Source organism: Oryctolagus cuniculus, chromosome 17, assembly GCF_051225735.1.
Source record: "Oryctolagus cuniculus isolate XC-2025 breed Fujian yellow rabbit chromosome 17, ASM5122573v1, whole genome shotgun sequence".
In the NCBI taxonomy this organism is placed as follows: Eukaryota; Metazoa; Chordata; class Mammalia; order Lagomorpha; family Leporidae; genus Oryctolagus; species Oryctolagus cuniculus.
This window is the reverse complement of record NC_142883.1, coordinates 17489906-17513230: the sequence shown is the minus strand read 5'-3', so window position 1 is coordinate 17513230 and position 23325 is coordinate 17489906. Positions and strand designations below refer to the sequence as shown.

Here is a 23325-nt window from a genome sequence, read left to right as displayed (position 1 = left end):
AATTGAAACGTAAAAATGAGGCAACCTCAGCAAATGTTTTCAAAGAAAGAAAGTCTAAGCTTTGGAAGTTTCATAAAAACTTGAAAATATATTTACATAATTTTCTCAAGATTCTCAAATAAGTCAAAAACCAAAAATAGTTAAGAACTATTTTCTACGGAAATATATTAATGAAAAAGAAAGACATCTCAGAGCCAAAAATGAATGTTTAACAATAAAAAGAAACAAATTTTAGACGCATGTGTCTGCAGTATTAAAGGTGTGGAGGGAAAAGCTGCTATAATTACAAGACATTTTAATCCAAAATTTACTGTAGAATGCCTCTGGATAGACTCCAAAGGTTCGGTGAATACATCCCCCTCACTTTTCACCACTCATTTTGGATATACCTGTTCATAAACAAAGCTCCTCTAAAGAGATTAGAAATTCTAAAAGTCAAAGCTATGAATCAAACTTAGTACCACCTGTTGTCCCACTGAGAAGGCCTGGTTGTTGAACTGCTGAATGAATTCAGCTGCCATCTTGTCCGTGTCGTAAGGGTTGGAGTCAATGTTCTTTTTCTGCAGGAAATCGATCTCGATGGTCATTGTGCCAATACATTGCTTGGCTTTGTCAAACGTATACAGGGAGACTAGGAGAAAAAAGAAGCATCTTTTAAAGTCACAGGGACACTCAACAGTTGCTTTATTTCTAGTAACTACAAGGTCCACATCAACGAATCACAGCAGACCTTGACCAAAAGGGAGTTTCATGGGCCTTCACTGGAAGGGAGCACAGGCAGAGATTAAAAAACACCAGCACCGCCGGCGCCGCGGCTCACTAGGCTAATCCTCCGCCTTGCGGCGCCGGCATACCGGGTTCTAGTCCCGGTCGGGGCGCCGGATTCTGTCCCGGTTGCTCCTCTTCCAGGCCAGCTCTCTGCTGTGGCCAGGGAGTGCAGTGGAGGATGGCCCAGGTGTTTGGGCCCTGCACCCCATGGGAGACCAGGAAAAGCACCTGGCTCCTGCCATCGGATCAGAGCGGTGCGCCGGCCGCAGCGCGCCGGCCGCGGCGGCCATTGGAGGGTGAACCAACGGCAAAGGAAGACCTTTCTCTCTGTCTCTCTCTCTCACTGTCCACTCTGCCTGTCAAAAAAAAAAAAAAAAAAAAAAAACACCAGCACCACCAGAGGTCCTCCTCGTCAGTTGAAGGAACTGGAGAATACCAGACAGCACTCTGCCCTGCCTCTCTTAGCCCCACGCCAGTCTTCTGGAGGCGGTGCCATACCCTCCTCACACGGCCTCTCCGCCTTTCTTCTCATTTAGAGAGGACAAAATGACAGTATGGAAGCCTCAGTGGAGCTGGGATAGCATGCTGCTTCCAAACAGCATTTCGGTTTGACACAAGAAAGAGTAAGGTTAGAGATGGGTGGAGTCTTTTGCCCTTAGAAAGTAGGTCACAGTGCAAAAACGGCTTAAGAAACAATGTGTTGGAGCCAGTGTTGTGGTTAGGCACATCATAAAGCTGATTCAAGTCCCAGCTACTCTGCTGTGGATAAAGTTCCCTGCTAATGTGCTTGGGAAGGCAGCAGAAGATGGCCCAAGTATTTGGGCCCCTGTCACTCATGTGGGAGACCCAGATGGAGTTTCAGGCTCTTGGCTTTAGCCTGACCCAAATCAAGCCAATGCAGCCAATTGGGGAGTAACCAGGGAATGTAAGCTCAATCTTTCTCTCTCTCTCTCATACACACACACACACACACACACACACTAGCAGGGAGCTGAACTGGAAGTAGAACAGCCAGGACTAGAACCAGCACTGATGGGACGCTGGGGTTGCAGGCCCTACTGTGCCACGATGCTGGCCCCATAAGAACAAATTTTTAAAGCAAAAAAATGTAACACTGCAATATACGGTATCAGGGAAGAGTATGGTGGGCTACCCAGCAAAGCTTAAGAGGGTTTCAGCATTTGGGTTTCCCCAAGAGGGCAATGTGACCTCAGCCAGTACAATGAGCCTATTGCTGCCCTTCAGTAGGCTGACTGCACACATGAGGACACTTCACTTCCCCCTTGTGCTTCCTGAAGATTGCTGTCCTAAAGTTTGCCAGTGGTCCCTTAAGTTCTCTTACGCAACCTTCACCAAGCTAAATCTAGAACACTGACCAGCTTTCACCCTCCCAGCTGCCATGGCTGAACAGACGCCTGTAGCCCGTGGGCGCTTACTGCACTGCTGGAGATGCTCCCATCATGGGTCAACCATGTCCATTTTCTAATCTGTTAACGTTGGTTGTGACAGTTACACAAACTATACAAACAATTAAACAGCATAAGAGCTGCTGAAATTCTGACATTCTAGGATGAAATTATAAAACTAAGTTGAAAGTTTTGGGAAAACTTTTTTTAAAAGGGAGATTTTCTTCAAAAACAGTTAACTAGATGTAAGAAAATCATAAAAGATTGAGGATGAAATATACAAAAACCCAAAAGGATTCTGCACTCCTAAGTGCTTCACAAGGTCTAAGTTTCCAATCTACTTCAAAGAAATCAACACAGAAATGATAGGTGACGTTTACATAAATACTACATCGGACTCCAATCCATGGAATCAAACTCTAAGAAAAGGCTTTCAACCAATTCTTCAGTTAAACACCAGCTCCTGTCCTGCCGAGTAAGAAAGCTCCTACAGTTCTCACAAAAGTAATGACAAAATGTTGTTTGTCACATTTGCTTTGAACAGTAAGCATGGTGCTCTTGTGGGTTACTGTGGTCACCAGACAGCGAGAGGTGAAAACAGCAGTGACTGTCTGTGGTGAAGATTCTAGTAACAGGCTTCCAACAAAGTTGTTCTCAAAGGGATTTAGATTCTGTGTGTTTCAACAGATTTGCTAGAACCAGAAGAAACTAACCTAAGTAAAACATTTAATTTCTCAGTGCTTTGATTTATCACTTCTAGGAGTCAGGAAAATTGGCCAAGATGTCTCTATGTCATTTCATGCTTTAAATTTTGTTCTAAACTTGTTTATTCCAGTCACTTGAATTACACATAAGATTTCCTGTAAATTCTTTGAATTTTTATGTTTTGGCATGTCATCATAAAGGGAGACACATCTATTTTAAATATTTCAAAAGCAAATTAACAAAGTTGGAATAAGGGATAGAAAATATATTTAAGATAGGAAAATGTATTCAAATTTTGGTTGAAAATTTCAGAATACTCTATTGTCTCTAATTCTGGTTGTTCTATTCCTTCTTTTTTTTTTTATTTTTCTTTTTTTGACAGGCAGAGTGGACAGTGAGAGAGCAACAGAGAGAAAGGTCTTCCTTTTCCATTGGTTCACCCCCCAGTGGCCGCTGCAGCCGGCGCACCACACTGATCTGAAGCCAGGAGCTAGGTGCTTCTCCTGGTCTCCCATGGGGTGCAGGGACCAAGCACTTGGGCCATCCTCCACTGCACTCCCGGGCCACAGCAGAGCTGGACTGGAAGAGGAGCCATCGGAACAGAACCGGCGCTCTGACCGGGACTAGAACCCAGTGTGCTGGCGCCACAGGCGGAGGATTAGCCTATTGAGCTGCGGTGCCGGCCTGATCTATTCCTTCTTAATATTTCCTAGAAAGTACAGGTTATTTGCCAAGTAAATCCAAAGATAAGAGCTTAGTTGTTTCCCTATAAAATATCCCCGTGTTGAGATATTAACGTTAAGAGGAGCAAGTTACTCAGCTGTCTGTCCATTTCCAGGTGCTTATCCCAGAAGGACTCTGGAACATTTACCTAAAAGAGATCTACCATGAGGCCAGTGCAGTGTGGCATGCTGCGGCACTAACATCCCATATGGGCCTCAATTCCAGTCCCCACTGCTCCTCTTCTGATCCAGCTCTCTGCTATGGTCTGGGAAAGCAGCAGAAGATGGCCCAAATCCTTGGGCCCCTGCACTCACATGGGAGACCAGGAAGAATCTCTTGACTTCAGATCAGCCCAGCTCCATTTGTTGCAGCCATTTGGGGAGTGAACCACAGGATAAAAGATCTCTCTCTCTCTCTCTCTGCCTTTCTGCTGTTTCACTCCCCAACTGGCCGCAATGGTTGGAGCTGCGCCAATCCGAAGCCAGGAGCCAGGAGCTTCCTCTGGGTCTTCCCAAATGAGTGCAGGCACCCAAGGACTTGGGCCATCTTCCACTGCTTTCCCAGGCCATAACAGAGAGCATGATCAGAAGCGGAGCAGCGGGACTCGAACCGAAGCCCATATGGGATGCTAGCACTGCAGGCTGTGGCTTAACCCACTATGCCACAGCGCCAGCTCCAAACTCTTTCAAATAAATAAATATTTTTTTTCTTTAAAAAAGAGATCTACAAGGAGGTTCACTGAAGCATTATTTGCAATAGTCAAACACTGAAAAATACTGTAGGGAATAATGAATAAAATTAGTATACTCACAATGTAGAATACTGTACAGCAATTTTTATTAAAATAAAAACTTGATGCATATTTAACAAAGGAAGGTAGCCCATGAAAACAAAATACTGAGTGAAAAGAGTACATTTTACAAATATTTGTACTGTATGATGTCATTTTGTACATTAAAGACTCAAAACAATGCCATTATTCCACAATGTATGTATCTGGTACATCTGTATACATACAAATTATCTTCACATTGAGAAATATGAACATTAAAGTATGTTAAAAATATCCTCATTAGTGACTGAGTTTTCAAATACATTTTCATTTCAGGTCAATGTTCCAAATAGAAGACCATGCTGTAGGAAGACCTTCATATGCTGTGAGCACTACCATGGACAGTACCGCCGGCAGCACCATGGTCAGCACCATGATCCCAGTCCCAAAAGGGCAAGAATACGGAGGAAAGACGGCTCTGAATGTTTTCCTATTTATAACTAATTTAAATTTAACATCAAAAACTAATAAAAATACACTTTTATGAGCAAAAAAAGTTTGCTAAATGCTTCAAACAAACATAGACATTACAGTGCTGCGTATACTATAATGATCAAAACATGTGTGAACTGAACTGGAATACTTAAAACAATGTTGCAACATGGAGAGAAGCCAGATTAAGAGATTGTTCCAGAAGATTTCCTCAGACCAAAAATCACTGACTGAACTAAACAATAAAATCTCACCTTACATACAGGAACTCTCATTCCAGAATCCTTAAGCTTTCCTCACTGGAGCCACACCACCTATCCTATCTTTGCCTCCATCTCTGAAGTTCAGTTCCACTGAACTGCACAGCCAATCATTCATATCACTCAGGTCCTCTTTCCTTGCCTCAAGCTTACTCCACCTTTGTCCTACCTTCTGGTCACTTGGTTTTACAATTTTGCCCATCAAGTTATCCTGATTCATCTCTTTAAAGATCGGATTTTACAATCAAGATAAACATTTTCTGGGGGCAGGCACTGGGTGTGGCAGTTAAGATGTCACTTGGGGGAGGCCAGTGTTGTGGTGCAATGGGTGAAGCCACAGCCTGCAGCACTGGCATCCCATAAGTGCCAGTTCAAGTCCTGGCTGCTCCACTTTTTGCTCCCTGCTAATGCACCTGGCAAAGAAGAAGATGGGGACTGGCACTGTGGCGTAGCAGGTAAAGCCGCTGCCTGCAGTGCCACCATCCCATATAGGTGCGGGTTACAGTCCCGGCTGCTTCACTTCCGATTCAGCTCTCTGCAATGGCCTGGGAAAGCAGCAGAAGATGATCCAAGTCCTTGGGCCCGGGGCACCCATGTGGGAGACCCAGAGTAAGCTCCTGGCTTCTGGCTTCAGACTGGCCCAGCTCCAGCTGTTGCAGCCATTTGGGGAGTGAATCAGCGGACGGAAGAATTCTCTTTCTCTCTAACTCTGCCTCTCTGTAACTCTGCCTTTCAAATAAACAAATCTTGAAAATAAAAAATAAATTTAAAAAAGTAGAAGATGGCCCAAGTGCCTGGGCCCATGCCACCCACGTGGGGGACCTGAATGGAGTTCCCAGCTCCTAGCTTCCACTTGTCCCAGCCCCACCTGTTGCAGCCACTTAGAGAATAAACCAGCAGATAGAAAGTAACCGTCTTTCCTCTGTATAACTGCCTTTAAGTAAGTAAATAAATCTAAAAAACAAAAGAAAAATAGATGTGAAGCATTTTTAAATATTAAAAAAAAAAAAAAAAAGCTGATACTTGAGACACCGATATCCCATATCAGAGTGCCTGGGTTCAAGTCCAGCTCAGCTCCCCATGCTAGGACTCTGCTGATGTGTACCCTAGAGACAGCAGTGATGGCTCAAGTAGTTGGGTCCCTGCCACCCAGGTGGGAGACCCAGATTGAGTTCCTGGCTCCTGGCTACAGCCTGACCTGGCCCAGTCCTGAATGTTCTGGGCATCTGGAAAGTGAACTGGAGGATGGGAAATAGATAGATTCTCTCTTTCTCTCTCTCTCTCCCCGCTTCCCTCTCATCTCTCATCTCTCTGCCTTTCAAATAAATTAATTAATTTTGAAGACAAGGATTTCCGGTAGCAGAATGTTTCTATAACATAATTTAAGCCATAAACAGCTTCTCAACTCATCAAAATTTACAACCTTGGATAAGGGGACGTTTAGCTTGGAGATTACATCACCTACATTGCACATCAAAGGACCTGGCTTCGATTCCTAGCTCTAGCTCCTAACTCCAGCTTCCTGCTAATGCAGATCTTGAGAGGCAACAATGACAGCTTAAGTAATTGAGCTCTTGCCGCCCATATGGGAGACCTGGACTTAGTTCCCAGCTCCTAGCTTTGGCCCAGCCCAGCCCTACATGTTGTGGGCATTTGTGGAGAAAATTAGCTCCCTCTCAAATAAATAAATAATTTTTTAAATGTATGATAAATTTCCATACCTTTTCACAAAAGAAAATACCTACATTAGAAGTTAAATTTAAGCTCGCTCTTAGTCATATGTTTAGAAAAATAAGTTTAAGGAAATTAGAAACTAAAACTACGTATGACCCCAATTGCTCCTCAGATATAGCTGGTGTTCATGTTACCTCTGCCATCATGTGCAGACAGGGAACCCTGGCTTCAGGCACTAACTTCTCTCCCTTTGGTGCTAAATGTCTCCACTGTCTCAGCTTCTCACTACACTTCAAGTGAAGAGGTGAGAGTTACAGGAATCACTTATGTCACTGTTTCCCAAAATGTGGCTGTTAAAAATACAGATTCATGAATCAGACTTCCCAATGGAGAATGCTGGAAGTCTTTTTCTAAAAACAAACTCCACAGGTAATGCTTTCAGGCAAGTCTGGGAAGCATTAATTCCATGACCCTTGGCACCAGCTACCCACAGCTGAAGTAACTTCTTTTACTTTCACCTTCAATCAAATTTCATCCCTCATCCTACTTCCACAAAGAAAAAGGAAGAACCAGTTAAAGATAACCTCAATGTTCATGCTCCCTCTAGCTCAGAAAAAAAATTACTAAGGCCAACGCTGTGGTGTAGTGGATAAAGCCGCCACCCACAGAGCCAGCATCCCATATGGGCACTGGTTCTAGTCCTGGCTGCTCCTCTTCTGATCCAGCTCTCTTCTATGGCCTGGGATAGCAGCAGAAGATGGCCCAAGTCCTTGGGCCCATGTACCTACGTGGAAGACTCAGAAGAAGCTCCTGGCTTTGGATCAGCGCAGCTCTGGCCGTTGCGGCCATCTGGGGAGTGAACCAGCGGATGGAAGACCTCTCTCTCTGTCTCTACCTCTCTCTGTAACTCTTTCAAATAAATAAAATAAATCATAAAAAAATAATACCCCCCACAATTATTATAAATTGTCATCCCTATATGATGAGCATGATGTGGCCTCTTGCTACATTACCAGGGTCTCTTTTCTGACCTCTCTACTACTGTATAGACCAGGCGAGGCCTGCGTTCCTAGAACTGTTCTAAGTACCTATTCACTCTTAACTAGTTTAAAGTGACAATAAATTTGAATTTCTTCAAAAGCATGCTGTCTAGAAGACAACAAATCTGAATATCTCCACACATTTTCCTAAAACCTTATGGGAGTAGCAAGAGGACAGATAACGCCACATGTAGCCCACACTTCCCACCGTACTAGGAAACAGAATACAGGAAACTCAAATAGAGAAAGAGGCACCAAAATTAAACAAAGCTCTCACTGAAGAAAGAGAGAGAGAGAAAGAGAAGATACACATAAACAAAATACAGACAAATCACCTCCAAAGATCAAATGCTGAAATACTAAGCATGTTATGAAGTTGGGAATTTACAGCTCCCAGTAGAGGGAAAGAACATGCAGGTGAACAGGACTATATGGCACCACCCAAGAATCACTGGAAAGACTCTGATAAATAGAGAAGGAGTGGTGCCCCTAAAGAAGTGGCAATGAAGGGGAGGGGGCAGTTAGAGGGGAAAATGAAGGACCGTGCAGAAACTAAGGGAATAGGCCCTGACGCTTTCCCTCCAGCTCATCGGTATTACTCATTAAGAAAAACCACTCGTCTCTAGAAGAGTGCTCTTGGACTAATAACCTTCTCTTCAAACTCATGAAAAATAAGGAAAAAATTTTCACATAAATTCACTATAAAAAGAAAACATAAAATAATAAAATACTGCAGGATTTCAGTTGAAGTGTCTTCCCTGAAAAGATGAACCATGAAATAGAAAACAAACAAACAAACAAAAAAACCCTGTAATACTTTAAATGAAATTAGCTCTCTTTAACAAATACATATATACATAAAACTGAGAACAGAAATAAAGAAATGCAATGAAAATTCACTGAACTCAGGAAAGAAATAGCAAAAAAGACAAAACAATTAAAGAAATGAAAAATAAATTAGAGGGTGCTCAAGGGAAAATAGATTTGAATGAGTAGCTAATTAAGAGGTAGTGAAAAAAGGAAAAGAACCAAAATAATAAATGTGAGATAAAGAAATGTATGACATCAAAAAGTGGTGAAAATGGAAGATATACAAAGAAGGTCCAAATACATATAGTTGGAAGCCCAAGAAGAAAAGTGGAACAATTTGACCAGAACTAGTATTTCAAACCATCCTTGAGGGGCTGGTGTTGTGGTGCACAAGCTTAAGCCACTGCTTGCAATACCAGCATCCCATACCAGAGTGCTGGTTTGAGTTCCACTGTTCTGATTCTGATCCAGCTCCCTGCCAATGTACCTGGGAAAGCAACAGAAGAGTATGCCAGCCCCTGCCACTCACATAAAACATGGAAGACTTGGATGGAGTTCTGGGCTCCTGGCTTCAGCTTGGACCAGCATTAGCTGTTGCTGCCATTTGGAGAGTGAATCAGCAGATGGTCTGTCTCTCCCCCTCTCTCTGTTGTTCTTTCAAATAAATAAGTAAATTTAAAAATAAAATAAAATCATACCCTAAGAAAGTTTTCCCGGACAGAAAACAAGTCCATATAATAAACAGACGCACTGTATGCCATAGAAAACTGACCCAGAATGACCAATTCTGAAAACTGTTCCAATAAAGATCTTAAGACTTAAAGAGGAAAAATCCTCAGCACCCCCAAACAGAAAAATCTAATTATTTATAAAAGTTGGAAAATTAGCCTGGAATCAGATTTCTCAAGATCATTATACAAAGCAAGGCAATTCAGGTGGGGAGAGGCCTGGTAGTGCAGCGAGTTAAGCTGCTGCCTGGGACACCCACATCCCTTAGTGGAGTGCCTGGCTACTCCTCACTTTAAAAAAAAAAAAAAAAAAATATATATATATATATATATATATATATATATATATACACATATATATATATATATATTTGAAAGGCAGAATTAGAAAGAAGGAGAACTGAGAGAGACACAGAGATCTTCTATCTGCTGGTTCATACCCCAGATGGCTGCAACAGTCAGGGCTGGGCCAGGATGAAGCCAGGAGCCAGGAGCTTCTTCTTCTACATGGTTGCACAGGCCTAAGCACTTGGGTCATCCTCTGCTGTTTTCCCAAGCTCATTAGCAGGGAGCTGGATCAGAAGTGGAGCAGCTGGGACTGGAACCCCTATCCATATGGGATACTGGCACTGCAGACAGTGCTTAACCCGCTGTGCCACAGTGCTGGCCCCCAACTCCACACTTCTGATCCGGCTTCCTGATAATGCATTTGGGAGAGAGTGGATGATGACCAGAGTACCTGGGTTCCTGCCACCCCTGTGGGAGACCTAGATGGAGTTCCTAGCTCCTGGCTTCAGCCCGGCCCAGTCTTAGCTGTTGTAGGCATTTGGGGAATGAACTAGAAGATTCTAACTCTGCCTTTCAAATAATTTTTTAAAAAACAAAGCAATTGAATGTGCATTTTCAAGAAATTCAAGGAAGGAAGACAATCTGAGAATTTTATGTTCCGTCAAGCTATTCCTTCAAATATTACAGATATAGAAAGTAGCCTGCATATGCAAGAATCAGAACACTGGACACACATGTCTTCCAGGAAGAACCCACGAGAGGACAGGTTTCATGTAACCAGACAGACATTAGAGAAAGGATGGATCCTGATTATTTGAGAGACTTAATTGCAGTGTTAAGAGTAAACCACAGTAGGGTCACGTGTGGAAGAAGAGCACATAAATACCATATGGTCTCACGAAGTAGAAAGAAAGCAACTAACGGAATGGTAGGCGAGAGGCAAAGGGGGACAGTACAATATCCCTCCTCTCTGACTACTGATCAGGCAGGAGATGAGACAGCACTTAGAACTGACAGAGCTGACTCTTTCAAAGGCTACAGAAGTGAAAAGGAGACAAAGGGCTCTCTGAGAGGTATAACTACAAAAAGCGACCATTAAAACAAACAGAAACATTGTCAAATACCAAAAGAAAATTGTTAAAACTGCAAAGACATGAAATATAGAAACATAATTACAACAGAGCAGCAGAATTGAGATCAGTCATATGGTGACTGACAATTTAACCAATGTATTAAAAGGAAAAGATTTTCAGATTAGCTCAACAAGCAAAATCCAACTCCAAACTGCAGGCAACAGACACATTTGAAACCTAGTGGTTCAAAAAGGCTAAAAATAAAGAGATGGACAAAAATCTATTTCGTAAATTAAGAACAAGAAAGCAGGCCGGCACCACGGCTCACTAGGCTAATCCTCCGCCTTGCAGCGCCGGCACACTAGGTTCTAGTCCCGGTCAGGGCGCCGGATTCTGTCCCGGTTGCCCCTCTTCCAGGCCAGCTCTCTACTGTGGCCAGGGAGTGCAGTGGAGGATGGCCCAAGTGCTTGGGCCCTGCACCCCATGGGAGACCAGGAGAAGTACCTGGCTCCTGCCATCGGATCAGCGCGGTGCGCCAGCCGCAGCGCGCCGGCCGCGGCGGCCATTGGAGGGTGAACCAACGGCAAAAGGAAGACCTTTCTCTCTGTCTCTCTCACTGTCCACTCTGTCAAAAAAAAACAAAAAAAACAAAAAAACAAAAAAAAAAAAAACAAAAACAAGGATTGTAATTCTAAAATCAAAGTATAATTGCAAACACATTAAGCTAAAGTTTAATCTATTTATTTAGACTGTGGGCTTGTTACCCATAAATAGCTTAGTAATCTTCCCTTAAGTCATGAATTGCTTTCCTTATCTTCCCTATTTAATGCTGATGACCTCATGACACACTTCATTGAGAAAAGAGGTAGATGAGTAACTCTTTCCTTTCCATTCTCATAGATCTAACCAGTACTCTGAATAGAAATGAATTTTTAAGGCTTGATAATCAGTATTGGAAAATTGTATAGATCTCAATGACTTTGAGAAAATCATGCAGAAAATCTACCTCTGGTGGCTAAAAACATACACCTACCTTCTATTTCTTGGCCAATAGAAAGTCCAGCCCATTTTCGCTGTAAAGTAAGAGGAAAAAAAAGACACTTAAAAACAGTCCGTCAAAATTGGAGAAATGAATATAAGAGAAATTTCTATAAACTTCTAATTTCCTCTTAGAATGAATACATTCCACGACAAAAGCATATGTTGTTATGTTATGGTACGTTATGTTATGTTTATCTCCCTCTCCAAAATTATGTTGAACTCTTCGTACCCAGTAACTGTGAAAGTGACTGAATTTCAAAATTTTGTGTTTTCATTGCTTTTGAAAGGCAGAGATACAGATGGATGGAGAGAAACAGACAGACAGACAGACAGATACACATAGACACACATAGACACACACACACAGTTCTTCCATTTGTTAAATGCCTGCAACAGCCAAGGCTGGGCCAGGCTAAAGCCAGGGGCCTGGAACTTAATCTGAGTCTCCCATGTGAGTGGCGGAACTCAAGGATTTGAGTCATCATCTGCTGCTTCCCAGAGTGCACATTAGCAGGAAGCTGGATGAGAAGTGGAGTAGCAGGGACTCAAATCAGGCAGGAAACCCAAGCAGCAACTTAACTGTTGCAACATGCGCCCACCCCAGTGCAACTCTACTTTAAAAATGGGCTCTTGGGGATGGCGCTGTGGCATAGTGGGTAAAGCCACCACCTGCAGTGCCAGCATCCCATGTGGGCGCCAGTTCGAATCCCAGCTGCTCCACTTCCGATCCAGCTCTCTGCTATGGCCTGCAAAAGCAGTAGAAACTGGTCTAAGTCCTTGGGCTCCCGCACCCACGTGGGAGACCCAGAAGAAGCTCCTGGCTCCTGGCTCCTGGCTTTGGATTGGTGCAGCTCTGGCCGTTGCAGCCAATTGAGGAGTGAACCAGTGGATGGAAGACCTCTCTCTCTTTCTCTCTCTCTCTGCCTCTACCTCTCCTCTCTCTGTGTAACTCTGCTTTCAAATAAATAAATAAATAAATCTTTAAAAGGGGGAGGAGGTGGTGCTGTGGCGCAGCAAATAAAGCTGCTGCCTGCAGTGCCGGTATCCCATATGGGCACCGGTTCTAGTCCCGGCTGCTCCTCTTCCGATCCAGCTCTCTGCTATGGCCTGGGAAAGCAGTAGAAGATGGCCCAAGTCCTTCAGCCCCTGCACTTGCATGGGAAGACCTGAAAGAAACTCCTGGCTCCTGATTGGTGCAGCTCTGGCCACTGTAGCCAACTGGGGAGTGAACCAGCAGATGGAAGACCGACCTCTCAATCTCTTTGCCTCTCCTTCTCTCTCTGTGTAACTGTGATTTTCAAATAAATAAATAATTCTTAAAAAAAAAAAAAAAAAGGGCTCTCTGTAGAGTCAATCAATTAAAATAAAGCCATATTGAATTATGGTGGGCCCTAAGCTAAGATGATTGGTGTCCTAGAGAAAAAGAAACAGGGAGAACACCAAGTGATAACAGAGGCAGAGATGGAAGTGATGAATCTACATGCTAAGGAACATCAGGGTTTATCAACAGAACCAGAAGCTAAGTGTGTAACAAATTCTCCCCTTCACACCTTCAGACTGATTTCAGACTACTCTTCTGCAGAACTGAGACAGAATGAATTTCTGTGGCTTCAGCCCTCTCCCCTCCCCCATCTAGGGTTCTACGCTATAACAGCTCTAGGAAACTAATGCATACACTACGGTTTATATCTGAAAACTTGTCCCAAAACATACAAAGCTTACCTTTCTACAGCAAGCTTTATCAGGTCAGATAAACTACACTGAACCGCAGCAAGGACTCGATCACGAGATGGTCATGACTATTCCTCACGTGCTAGTAAGGAGTTTCAGGCATTTACAGCCCAAGTTTAAACTTCCCCCATGCTGCCTGGTTACACTAGCAAGAATGTGTGAAAGCAGGCCAGATTGTGTTTAGGCAGGCATTCAGGGCTGGCTTGGTACAGATTCAAAACAAGCGATTACTGACAATGTTCCAAAGAACAGTGAGAAAAATAATTTTTGGCTGAAAATAGTTTGCCTACTCATCTGAATACTGTGGATTTTAGAAAATGCTGCACTTGAATATGTATACTCTCTCTTCCAATTTTTTTTAAAATTTATTTGACAGGTAGAGTTATAGATAGAGAGAGAGACAGAAAGAAAGGTCTTCCTGCCATTGGTTCACCCCCCAAATGGCCACTACGGCTGGCGCTGTGCCAATCCGAAGCCAGGAGCCAGGTGCTTCCTCCTGGTCTCCCATGTGGGGGCAGGGCCCAAGCACTTGGGCCATCCTCCACTGCCCTCCCGGGCCACAGCAGAGAGCTGGACTGGAAGAGGAGCAACCAGGACTAGAACTGGCGCCCATATGGGATGCTGGCACCACAGGTGGAGGATTAACCAAGTGAGCCACGGCATCAGCCCTCTCTTCCAATTTTTTTAAAGGTTTATTTTATTTATTTGAAAGAAAGAGTGACAGAGAAAGAAAGAAATCTTCCATCCCTGGTTGCTCCCCAAATGGCCACAAGGGTTGGGCCTGAGCCAGGCCAAAGCCAGGAGCCAGGAACTCCATCCGGGTCTCCCATGTGGTTGTAGGAGTCCAAGTACTAGGGCCACCTTCTGCTGCTTTCCCAGGCACATTAGCAGGAAGCCAGATCAGAAGCAGAGTAGCTGGGATCTGAACCAGCACTCCAATATGGATGCAGCCTTGAAGGCAGCGGCTTAGCCTGCTGCACCACAGCACCAGTCCCTCCCACCTTTCTTCTTCTTCTTCTTCTTTTCTTTTTTTTTGTTTTGTTTTTGACAGGCAGAGTGGACAGTGAGAGAGAGAGAGACAGGGAAAGATCTTCCTTTACCGTTGGTTCACCCCGCAATGGCCACTGCGGCTGGAGCGCTGCGGCCAGCGCACCGCACTGATCCGAAGCCAGGAGCCAGGTGCTTCTCCTGGTCTCCCATGCGGGTGCAGGGCCCAAGCACTTGGGCCATCCGCCTCTGCACTCCTGGGCCAGAGCAGAGAGCTGGACTGGAATAGGGGCAACTAGGACAGAATCCGGTGCCCTGACTGGGACTAGAACCCGGTGTGCCGGCGCCGCAGGCGGAGGATTAGCCTATTGAGCCACGGCGCCGGCCTCTGCCACCTTTCTTAACATAGGTCACATTTCTCTCCTCCCTGGCCTTGTAAGACTTGGTCCAGTCAAGCTGAGATTTAGCAGAATGCTGGTTAAACCCAGACTTTGGGGTCACACAATAGCCAAATTTTAGGTTCTGCACTTCTATTGGCCTCAAATGGTAATAATGTTAGTACGGGGCTGCTTTGAGAATAAAGTGAAATAGCAAATGCAAAGATACGCAGAATAATGCCTGGCCTACAGCAAACTGGGGTAGGGATTTGGAGGATTTTTTTTTTTTTAACAAAGTAGAAAGACAAAGAGAAATTACTGCACCTAAAGCTTTTTCTGACCACTGGTAATCCCAATGGTGAATCCTATTGTATCCCAACTTTTAATCTATAGAACAAATGTGAAAAGTAGTCCTAATAATGAAGAGGCATCCAAACAGGGGAAGGGGGAATACTGAAGATTTCCACAGTTTTTGAGGGCTTCGAGAGATCTTTAGTAGTTCCCAAACTGGTGCTTGCTCTCTTTCCCTAAACTTGGAAGGAAGGAAATGAACGTGCTGCATAGTAGAAGTAGGCAGGGAAGGCATTTCCAATGCTCGGAAGCAGAGGGCCAGTAGCCAGCAGGACAGGAGGGAGGAAAGGATGCAGACAAGCATCTGTGGTGCTCCTGTGCCATGTGTTCTGCGTCTGGGACAGCACTAGGCAAACTAGTTCTGTGGAGTCCACAGAATCTACTGATGGTTCCAACTGTAATCAGAACCGTTCCAGTTGTTCCAGGGGTCCAGCAAGTTAGGTTGTAATTTGAGTCAACTGCAGTTTTCATTCTTTAGTCTGACACTAATGCACTATAAAATCACTATTAATACATGTTATTTTTTACAAATCGAGTATTACTTTTATATCTCTTCTGTTATCTTAGGAGGTAACATTAAAACACCCTCACCCTTTAGCTGATAGCTGATACTTTGAAACTTTTAAAAATTCAAAAAAAAACTCAAAGTAATAAAAGACAGCCAAAGAAAAATGACAACAAAGAATATATCTTAAAATTCCTTCCATAATACCTACGTATTTTCTTCAAATATGAAACAATGCTGTCATAGGGCGGTGCTTGCTTAGAATGAACTGATTTTTCTGCGACTTTCAAGGGAACACCTGAGTTACCTGGGGTAAGCTGAAGGCAATGCTCCCGGGCACCACCGACGGGTGGGTCCTCAGTGTAAACGTGTACCTGTGATTCGGGGAGGTCCTCACAACCACGTGCCTGAAAGACAGAGATGCAGTCAGCACTCCACATCAAAGGGAACAAGAACGTCATCTTCAACGTGTTTCTCCCCAGACTGATGTCTGAGGAGCACCAGGTGGAAATGAAACCGTACGGGAGACTTGAGGGAACACAAGTACAAATTTAGTTTCCAAAACCTGTCAGCAGAAAGGCCACTTAGCTTGGAGGTTAAGATGCCTGAGTCCCACGCTGGAGTACCTAGGTTCAGTCCTCAGCTCTGATTTCTACCAATGAAGGTCTTGGGAGACAGCAACTCAAGTAATTGGGTTCCTGTCACCCACGTGGGAGACTTGAACTGTGTTCCTAGCTCCTGGCTTTGGGCCAGTCCAGCAAGGCCCTGATCATTGCAGGCGTTTGGGGGAGGGAATTAGCAAATGGCAGCTCTGTCTTTCCACCCACAATAAAATAAATGTTTAAAAACTGTAGAGGCTAGCGCTGTGGCGAGTGGGTAAAGCCGTTGCCTGCTGTGCCAGCATCCCAAAGGGCGCCGATTTGAGTCCCAGCTGTGCTATACTTCCGAACCAGCTCTCTGCTCTGGCCTGGGAAAGCAGTGGGAGATGGCCAAGTCCTTGGGCTCCTACACCCATGTGGGAGACCCGGAAAAAGCTCCTGGCTCTTGGCTTCAGATCAGCGCACCTCTGGCCGTTGTGGTCATTTGGGAAGTGAACCAGTGGATGGAAGACCTCTCTCTCTCTCTCTCAGCTCTGGCCATTGTGGTCACTTGGGGAGCGAGCCAGCAGACAGAAGATCCCTCTCTTTCTTTCTCTCTCTCTCTCTGTCTCCCTCCCTCCCTCTCTCTCTACCTCTGCCTTTATAACTCCGCCTTTCAAATAAATACTCTTTAAAATTTAAAGGGAAGGGCCGGTGCTATGGTATAGCAGGTAAAGCTGCTGCCTGCAACACTGGTATCCCATATATGGGCCCTGGTTCGAGTCCCGGCTGCTCCACTTCTAATCCAACCCCCTGCTACTGTGCCTCAGAAAGCAGCAGAGGATGGCCCAATGTGGGAGACCCCGGCTCCTGGCTTTGGCCTGGTCCATTCCTGGCCATTGTGGCCATTTGGGGAGCGAACCAGCAGATAGAAGGTCCCTTTCTCTCTCTCTTCCTCTCTTACTTTTGGATAAATAAATGAATTCATTAAAAAAAAAATTAAAGGGAAAGAACTGTCAGGGCTGGCACTGCGGTGCAGTGGGTCGAGCTGCCACCCACAATGCCAATATCCCATATCAGTGTCATTTCACATCCTGGCTGCTCTGCTTCACATCCAGCTCTCTGCTATAGCCTGGGGAAGCAGTGGAAGATGGCCCAACTCCTGAGCCCCTGCACCCACGTGGGAGACCCGGAAGAAGCTCCTGGCTCCTGGCTCTGGATCAGCTCAGTTACAGCCATTGCAGCCAGCTGGGGAGTGAACCATCAGATGGAAGATCTCTATCTCTCTCCCCCTCTCTCTGTCTGTAACCCTGCCTCTTGAATAAATAAAATAAATCTTTTTAAAAAAATAAAAACTATCTTTTAGAATGCTATAATTTTTAATGTTAATGGCTAAGGTTCCTCTACTTATCGCCTAACTAGAACATAAGTTCCTTTTATCTATTTTTAGTAACGTTATCATGAGTACAGTGAATACCTGACATAGGTAAAAATTCTATAAAGAGTTCTCACCATTGCTTATCTATACTTGAGTTTTATTTGTTGAAAATCCTGTGTTCAAGTTAGCACAATCATAGAATTTTTAGCACTGGAAATAATCACACTTATGTGGGAGAGCCTCTTCCTCTGAAGCTGAAAACTGTAGATAATTACTAATTCTAATTCTGTGAAACTCATGCTTTTCACAACAGCTTTAAACAAACAACAAAAAAACCTCAGTTAAAATCCTGCCTCCTTGGCTCTTTATCTCTCTAAACTGCCTTGTGATACCAAAACTTAGAAGCATATGGATGGCACTGAACTTGGTAGCAAATTTCTCTAGAAGATCTGGCAAGGCATGATATGAAACAGTTAAAATAAATTCTGATAGGGGCTAGTGCTGTGGCATAGCAGGTGAAGACGTCGCCTGCAATGCCAGCATCCCATATGGGCACTGGTTCAAGTCCCAGCTGCTCCACTTTCAATTCAGCTCTCTGTTGTGCCCTGGGAAAGCAGTAGAAGATGGCCCAAGTCCTGCGCCCCTGTACCCATGTGGGAGACCCGGAAGAAACTCCTGGCTCCAGGCTTCAGATTGGCCCAGCTCTGGCCATTGCAGCCATCTGGGGAGTGAACCAGCGGATGGAAGACCTCTCTCTGCCTGCCTCTCTATAACTCGGCCCTTCAAATGAATAAATAAATCTTTAAAAAATACATAAATAAATAAATAATGATGAAAAATGCTTTTAAATATGCTACATTTGTTGTGCATTTTCCAATTTTTGTGTCTCTTGGATTACTATAGTAATAATGATCAGAACAGCTAATATTTATCGAGGGCTTATTAACACATTGAGCACTGTTCTAAGTGCTTTGATTATGTAACTTACCATTATCCCCATTTCACAGATCAAGACACGCAGGCACAGAGCTGGTAAACAACTTACACATGGGAACCCAATTTGTCATTGGCAGTCAGAATTCAAACTCAGACTCCAGAGCTAAATACCTATAGCTATGCTATGTATGATTCACATAATTAGTATACATATCTATACATACATACATATATATATATATATAGTTCTTCTAAGAAAATCCATGAATAAGAAGTTATATCTAGAAAGCTATGTGTGGTTTTAAAACCATTATATTTATCAAAGTTTGACACAGTTCTGCTTGAAATATATAACTCTTTCTCATCTTCCTTTTCCAACTTAGCAAGAGAAATTTTTAAAAATAACCTCAGAAATTTTGAAAATACCACTTAACCAAGTTAGAAGAAAAGAAAGTCAGATACTCACTGGCCAGACTGGAAGTCCTTTTCATTCACAACTGCACAGTTGGTTAAAGATAATTCATCCGTAGGACATCTTGCAGCTTGCATGCTCTGTAAGAATCAATGATTAGGAAAATAAAATTGTCATGTTTGATTACCTTAAGGAATATCTTATGCCTTCCTGTCCTCCAGTCGTCGCTATAAATACCTACAGTTTTTGATGGCCAGCATCCTTTCCTCTGTGATAACAACAAGCCCTCCCTTTGGGTAACTTCCTTCCCCTTTCCACATGGTTTTGTGGGACTGCCACAGCACAGATGCGACCACATACACTCCATTCACCCATGGGCTTTTCTGTACATAGGTGCTGGAAGAAACACTCTTGCCTTCCACAACACCACACGGAGGAAGACTTTCTGCTCTCAAAGACAGTGAAAGTGTTACCAAGAAAAACAAGGCTGACAGAGACAAAGACACACTAATACCTGGAAACACAGACCTGACAATCAAATCAAAATTCTTGAGAACAGTTCTGAACCTTGGTTATGAGCCAATATACTTCTTTTTGTTCAAGCTTATTTGAATTGTTTTTCCATCTCTTCCAAAGACTATTGATTGATAAAAATGCAATGATGCAAATTCAATAAATATGACAAGGTATATTATGGAAAAATATCTTTTTGTAAGAGATCACAAGTAGATATTAACCTTATCTCCTATAATTTAAATAAATAAAACTTCTTCCAAGTACAGTCAGGACTCTCCCTCCATATGTTCTGCATCCATGGATTCAACCAACTGCAGATCAAAAATATTTGAAAAATTGTGTACTGATCATGTACAGACTTTTTTTCTTATCTTAATTCCTTAAACAATAAAGAAAATTTACATTGCCTTAGGTATTACAAGTAACTTAGGAATGGTTTACAACAGTTACCAAGATGATACACGTAAGTTATACAAATACTGGGGCTACGCTGCGGTGTAGTGCGTAAAGCCACTGCCTTCAGTGCTGGCATCCCATATGGGCATCAGTTCCAAGTCCCGGCTACTTGATTTCTGATCCAGTTCTCTGCTATGGCCTGGGAAAGCAGTGGAGGATGGCCCAAGACCTTGGGCTCCTACACCCTTATGGGAAGACCCAGAGGAAACTCCTGGCTCCTGGCTTCAAATCAGCACAGCTCCGGCCATTGTGGCCAATTGGGGAGTGAACCAGTGGATGGAAAACCTCTCTCTCTCTCTCTCTCTCTCTCTCTCTCTGCCTCTCCTTCTCTCTGTGTGTAAATCTGACTTTCAAATAAATAAATAAATCTTTAAAAAAAAAAAGTTATACAAATACCATGAGGGACTGGAGTTCCTTGGATTGGGTATCAGAGGGCCATGGATACTAATGGACAATGCTTATCTCTCAGCAAAAATAATTACAGGACACACAGACACATGCACAAGTGGCTTAAAAACAGCAATGTAACAGCCTTTTTAGTCAATAGCTACTAACAAAACATTTCTTTACAGAATGTATTTAACTCACAACCTTTCTATCCTTCTCTTGGGTTTCCTTTTGAGCTATGGCAATCAGTCATAATTGATTTATAACTAAAGTGTTCATTCTTCAATCCTTAAGACCAAGCTAGTTATTTTTGTTTTTAAGATTTATAATGGGTCTGGTGCTGTGGTATAGCAAGTAAAGCCTCTGCCTGCAGTGCTAGCATCCTACACGGGCACTGGTTCGAGTTCCATTTGCTCCACTTCCAATCCATCTCTGCTATGGCCTGGGAAAGTTGTACAAGAAGGCCCAAGTCCTTGGGCCCCTGTACCAGCATGGGAGACCCGCAAGAAACTCCAGGTTCCTGGCTTCAGATTGGCGCAGTTTTGGTCATTGCAGCCATCTAGGGAGTGAACCAGTGAATGGAAGATCTCTCTCTCTCTCTGCCTCTCTCTGTAACTCTTGCAAATAAATAAATCTTTAAAAAAATTTTTTTAAAAAAAGACTTATTTATTTATTTGCAATTCAGGGTTAGAGAGAGACAGAGAGGGAGAGAGATCTTCCAGCCTTCCCCAGACGGCTGCAATGGGTGGGACTGGGCCAGGCCAAGGCCAGGAGGCAGGAGCTTTATCTGGGTCTCCCACATAGGTGGTACAGGGGCCCAAGCACTTGGGCCATCCTCTGTTGCTTTCCCAGGAGCATTAGCAGGGAACTGGATTGAAAGTGGAACAGCCAGGACTCCAACTGGCACCTATATGGGAAAACAAAATGGTAACAAACGAAATATATTTTTTCATTGATAAATACAGTCAAAAGTTCTTTAGAAAACCCTTAAGAGAAGGTAATATGGCAAATGACAATACAAAAAATATGTTGTATAGTTGGGTCAAAATACAGGTGTCTCTTTCATCTGCTTAGCAATGATGAAATACACCAAAAACTGATTTTTTTTTTTTTGTGAGATACTCAGGAACAATATATTGAAAAGGATAGACTCTCAAACGTAAATAAAATAACGTGCTTGATGGGAAAACTGTAACCACTGATGGAATGAGCACTTTGAATAGAATTTCAAAAAAAAAAGAGTTCCAGAAGAAAGTTACTAAGAAGGTCCTTGACTGCTCCATTCACAGGTAAACTATTGCTGCAAGGACGTCAGAACCGAAGGGTTGCACAGAGGGTCTCAGGATGTCACAAGTCTCTCTCACCTGTGAGCGCCTTCCCTTTATATTCTCTCTCTGACAACCCCAGGCCTTTCCTTGTCTGGCCAACTCCTACCTATGCTACAATCTCAGCTTAGATGATACTTTAACCACCAAATCGTCCTAGATACCTGCTCCTCCTAAATGACTGATGTAATAAACTTCAATTGGAAGCACCATTTTTATTGTGTTGTACCTGACCAAGTGCAAACAGAGGAGCACTACACATTGATAAAGTTTGCCAGTCCTTTATTGCCAGCAGTGGAAAGCAGGCTCCTGCCCTAAAGAACTCTTGACCCTGAAGCTCAAAGCAACAGGGTTTATAAAGGCAAAAACCACAAGGAGAGGAGGGGGAACACATGGTTGCTAGGACTGGGGGTGAAGGAGGCAATACTTGACTAGGGTCAAGCTGACCTAAGGCCTATGCAAAACTAATATCAATTACAATCCCGACAAAAGACAAATTACAATCTTAACATAAATCCAGGTGTAGCCTATTTTAAGCTTGAGTGATTATGCTAGGGAGTTTCCATGTTTTGCCAAGTGGGATGCAGTGTACTGTTAGATCATAGTTTCAGATCACAGGCTCATGCTGGGGGGTGGGGGGTGATTTCTCAAGACGGAGTCTTGGGTGCTCTAGAGTGGAGTGCCTACTACCAAGGTGTTAACTCAATTGTAGGGCTACATGCTTACACCGCATGCAAGGCAATCAGCCTCTCAGGAACTGAGACTTCACCTTGTTCAAGTCCATAGCTCCCAAGGCCAGTGCAGAGCCTGGCACAGTGAGTACTCATTAAACATTTATTGAATACATAAACTTACAGATCAATACAAATTTGACTCAACTGTAGAATAAACAATCCAAAACCGTACACAGACTGATCATTTCAAGATTATTTAGAAAGTTACATAATTAAACTAAAATTATGTAATAGTTTAAAATTACACCGAACTGATATAGCCAAAGTAATAAAAATTTACAAAATGCTAATCTAACCTTTTCATTTATAAACTTGTTTACTTGTTAAATGTACTTCAAAAAAGAATGAAAAAATCTGCAGACGTCATCTGGCTGGCCAACTAAAACAGATGCCATGAGCAAAAGGCCTCCCTACTAGAAACTAGAAGCATCTGTGTTTTTATGGTAAGCCAAGCAGGATATCTCGTTTTTCAACAAAGTCCCTATAAATAGCGGTTGTCTACTTACCACAGTAATACCAAGGGAAAATTTCATAATTTCTCTGACACTGACCTTGCCTCTAGGAAACAATAATAAAAGCAACCACTACATCCATGCAATGATTAAGAAATGAAAAGATAAAACCGACAGGCAGTTTTATACAAGCATAGTCATCTGAATTACTGGAACACTTAACTGTCTGAAGGCTAGGGAAATGTCTTCATTATAACAATCTGAAATGTCAAAAATTATAAACACTACTACTCTAGAGAAGAAAATTTCAATAAATCTTTAATGGACACTTTAATGAAAGTAATTATACCATTCCTTACTCAAGAGCTGTTGAAGTGCAGAAAGAAAATTTGCTTTTCTTCATCAATAAAATTGGGGGAC

General features: G+C 43.2%; 1 protein-coding gene across 2 annotated transcripts in view; it reads right to left on the bottom strand.

Moving 5' to 3' along the window:
- The window catches only part of NSF (N-ethylmaleimide sensitive factor, vesicle fusing ATPase), a 183369-nt gene that overhangs the window by 131008 nt on the left and 29036 nt on the right, over positions 1-23325 (bottom strand). For both annotated transcript variants that reach the window (XM_008271641.5, XM_002719197.6), the window contains exons 2-5: positions 19090-19175; positions 16039-16138; positions 11773-11812; positions 465-631 (exon numbers count right to left, since the gene is read on the bottom strand). In XM_008271641.5, coding sequence (XP_008269863.3) covers positions 465-631; positions 11773-11812; positions 16039-16138; positions 19090-19175 — 393 coding nt within the window. The remainder of the gene's footprint in view (positions 1-464; positions 632-11772; positions 11813-16038; positions 16139-19089; positions 19176-23325) is intronic.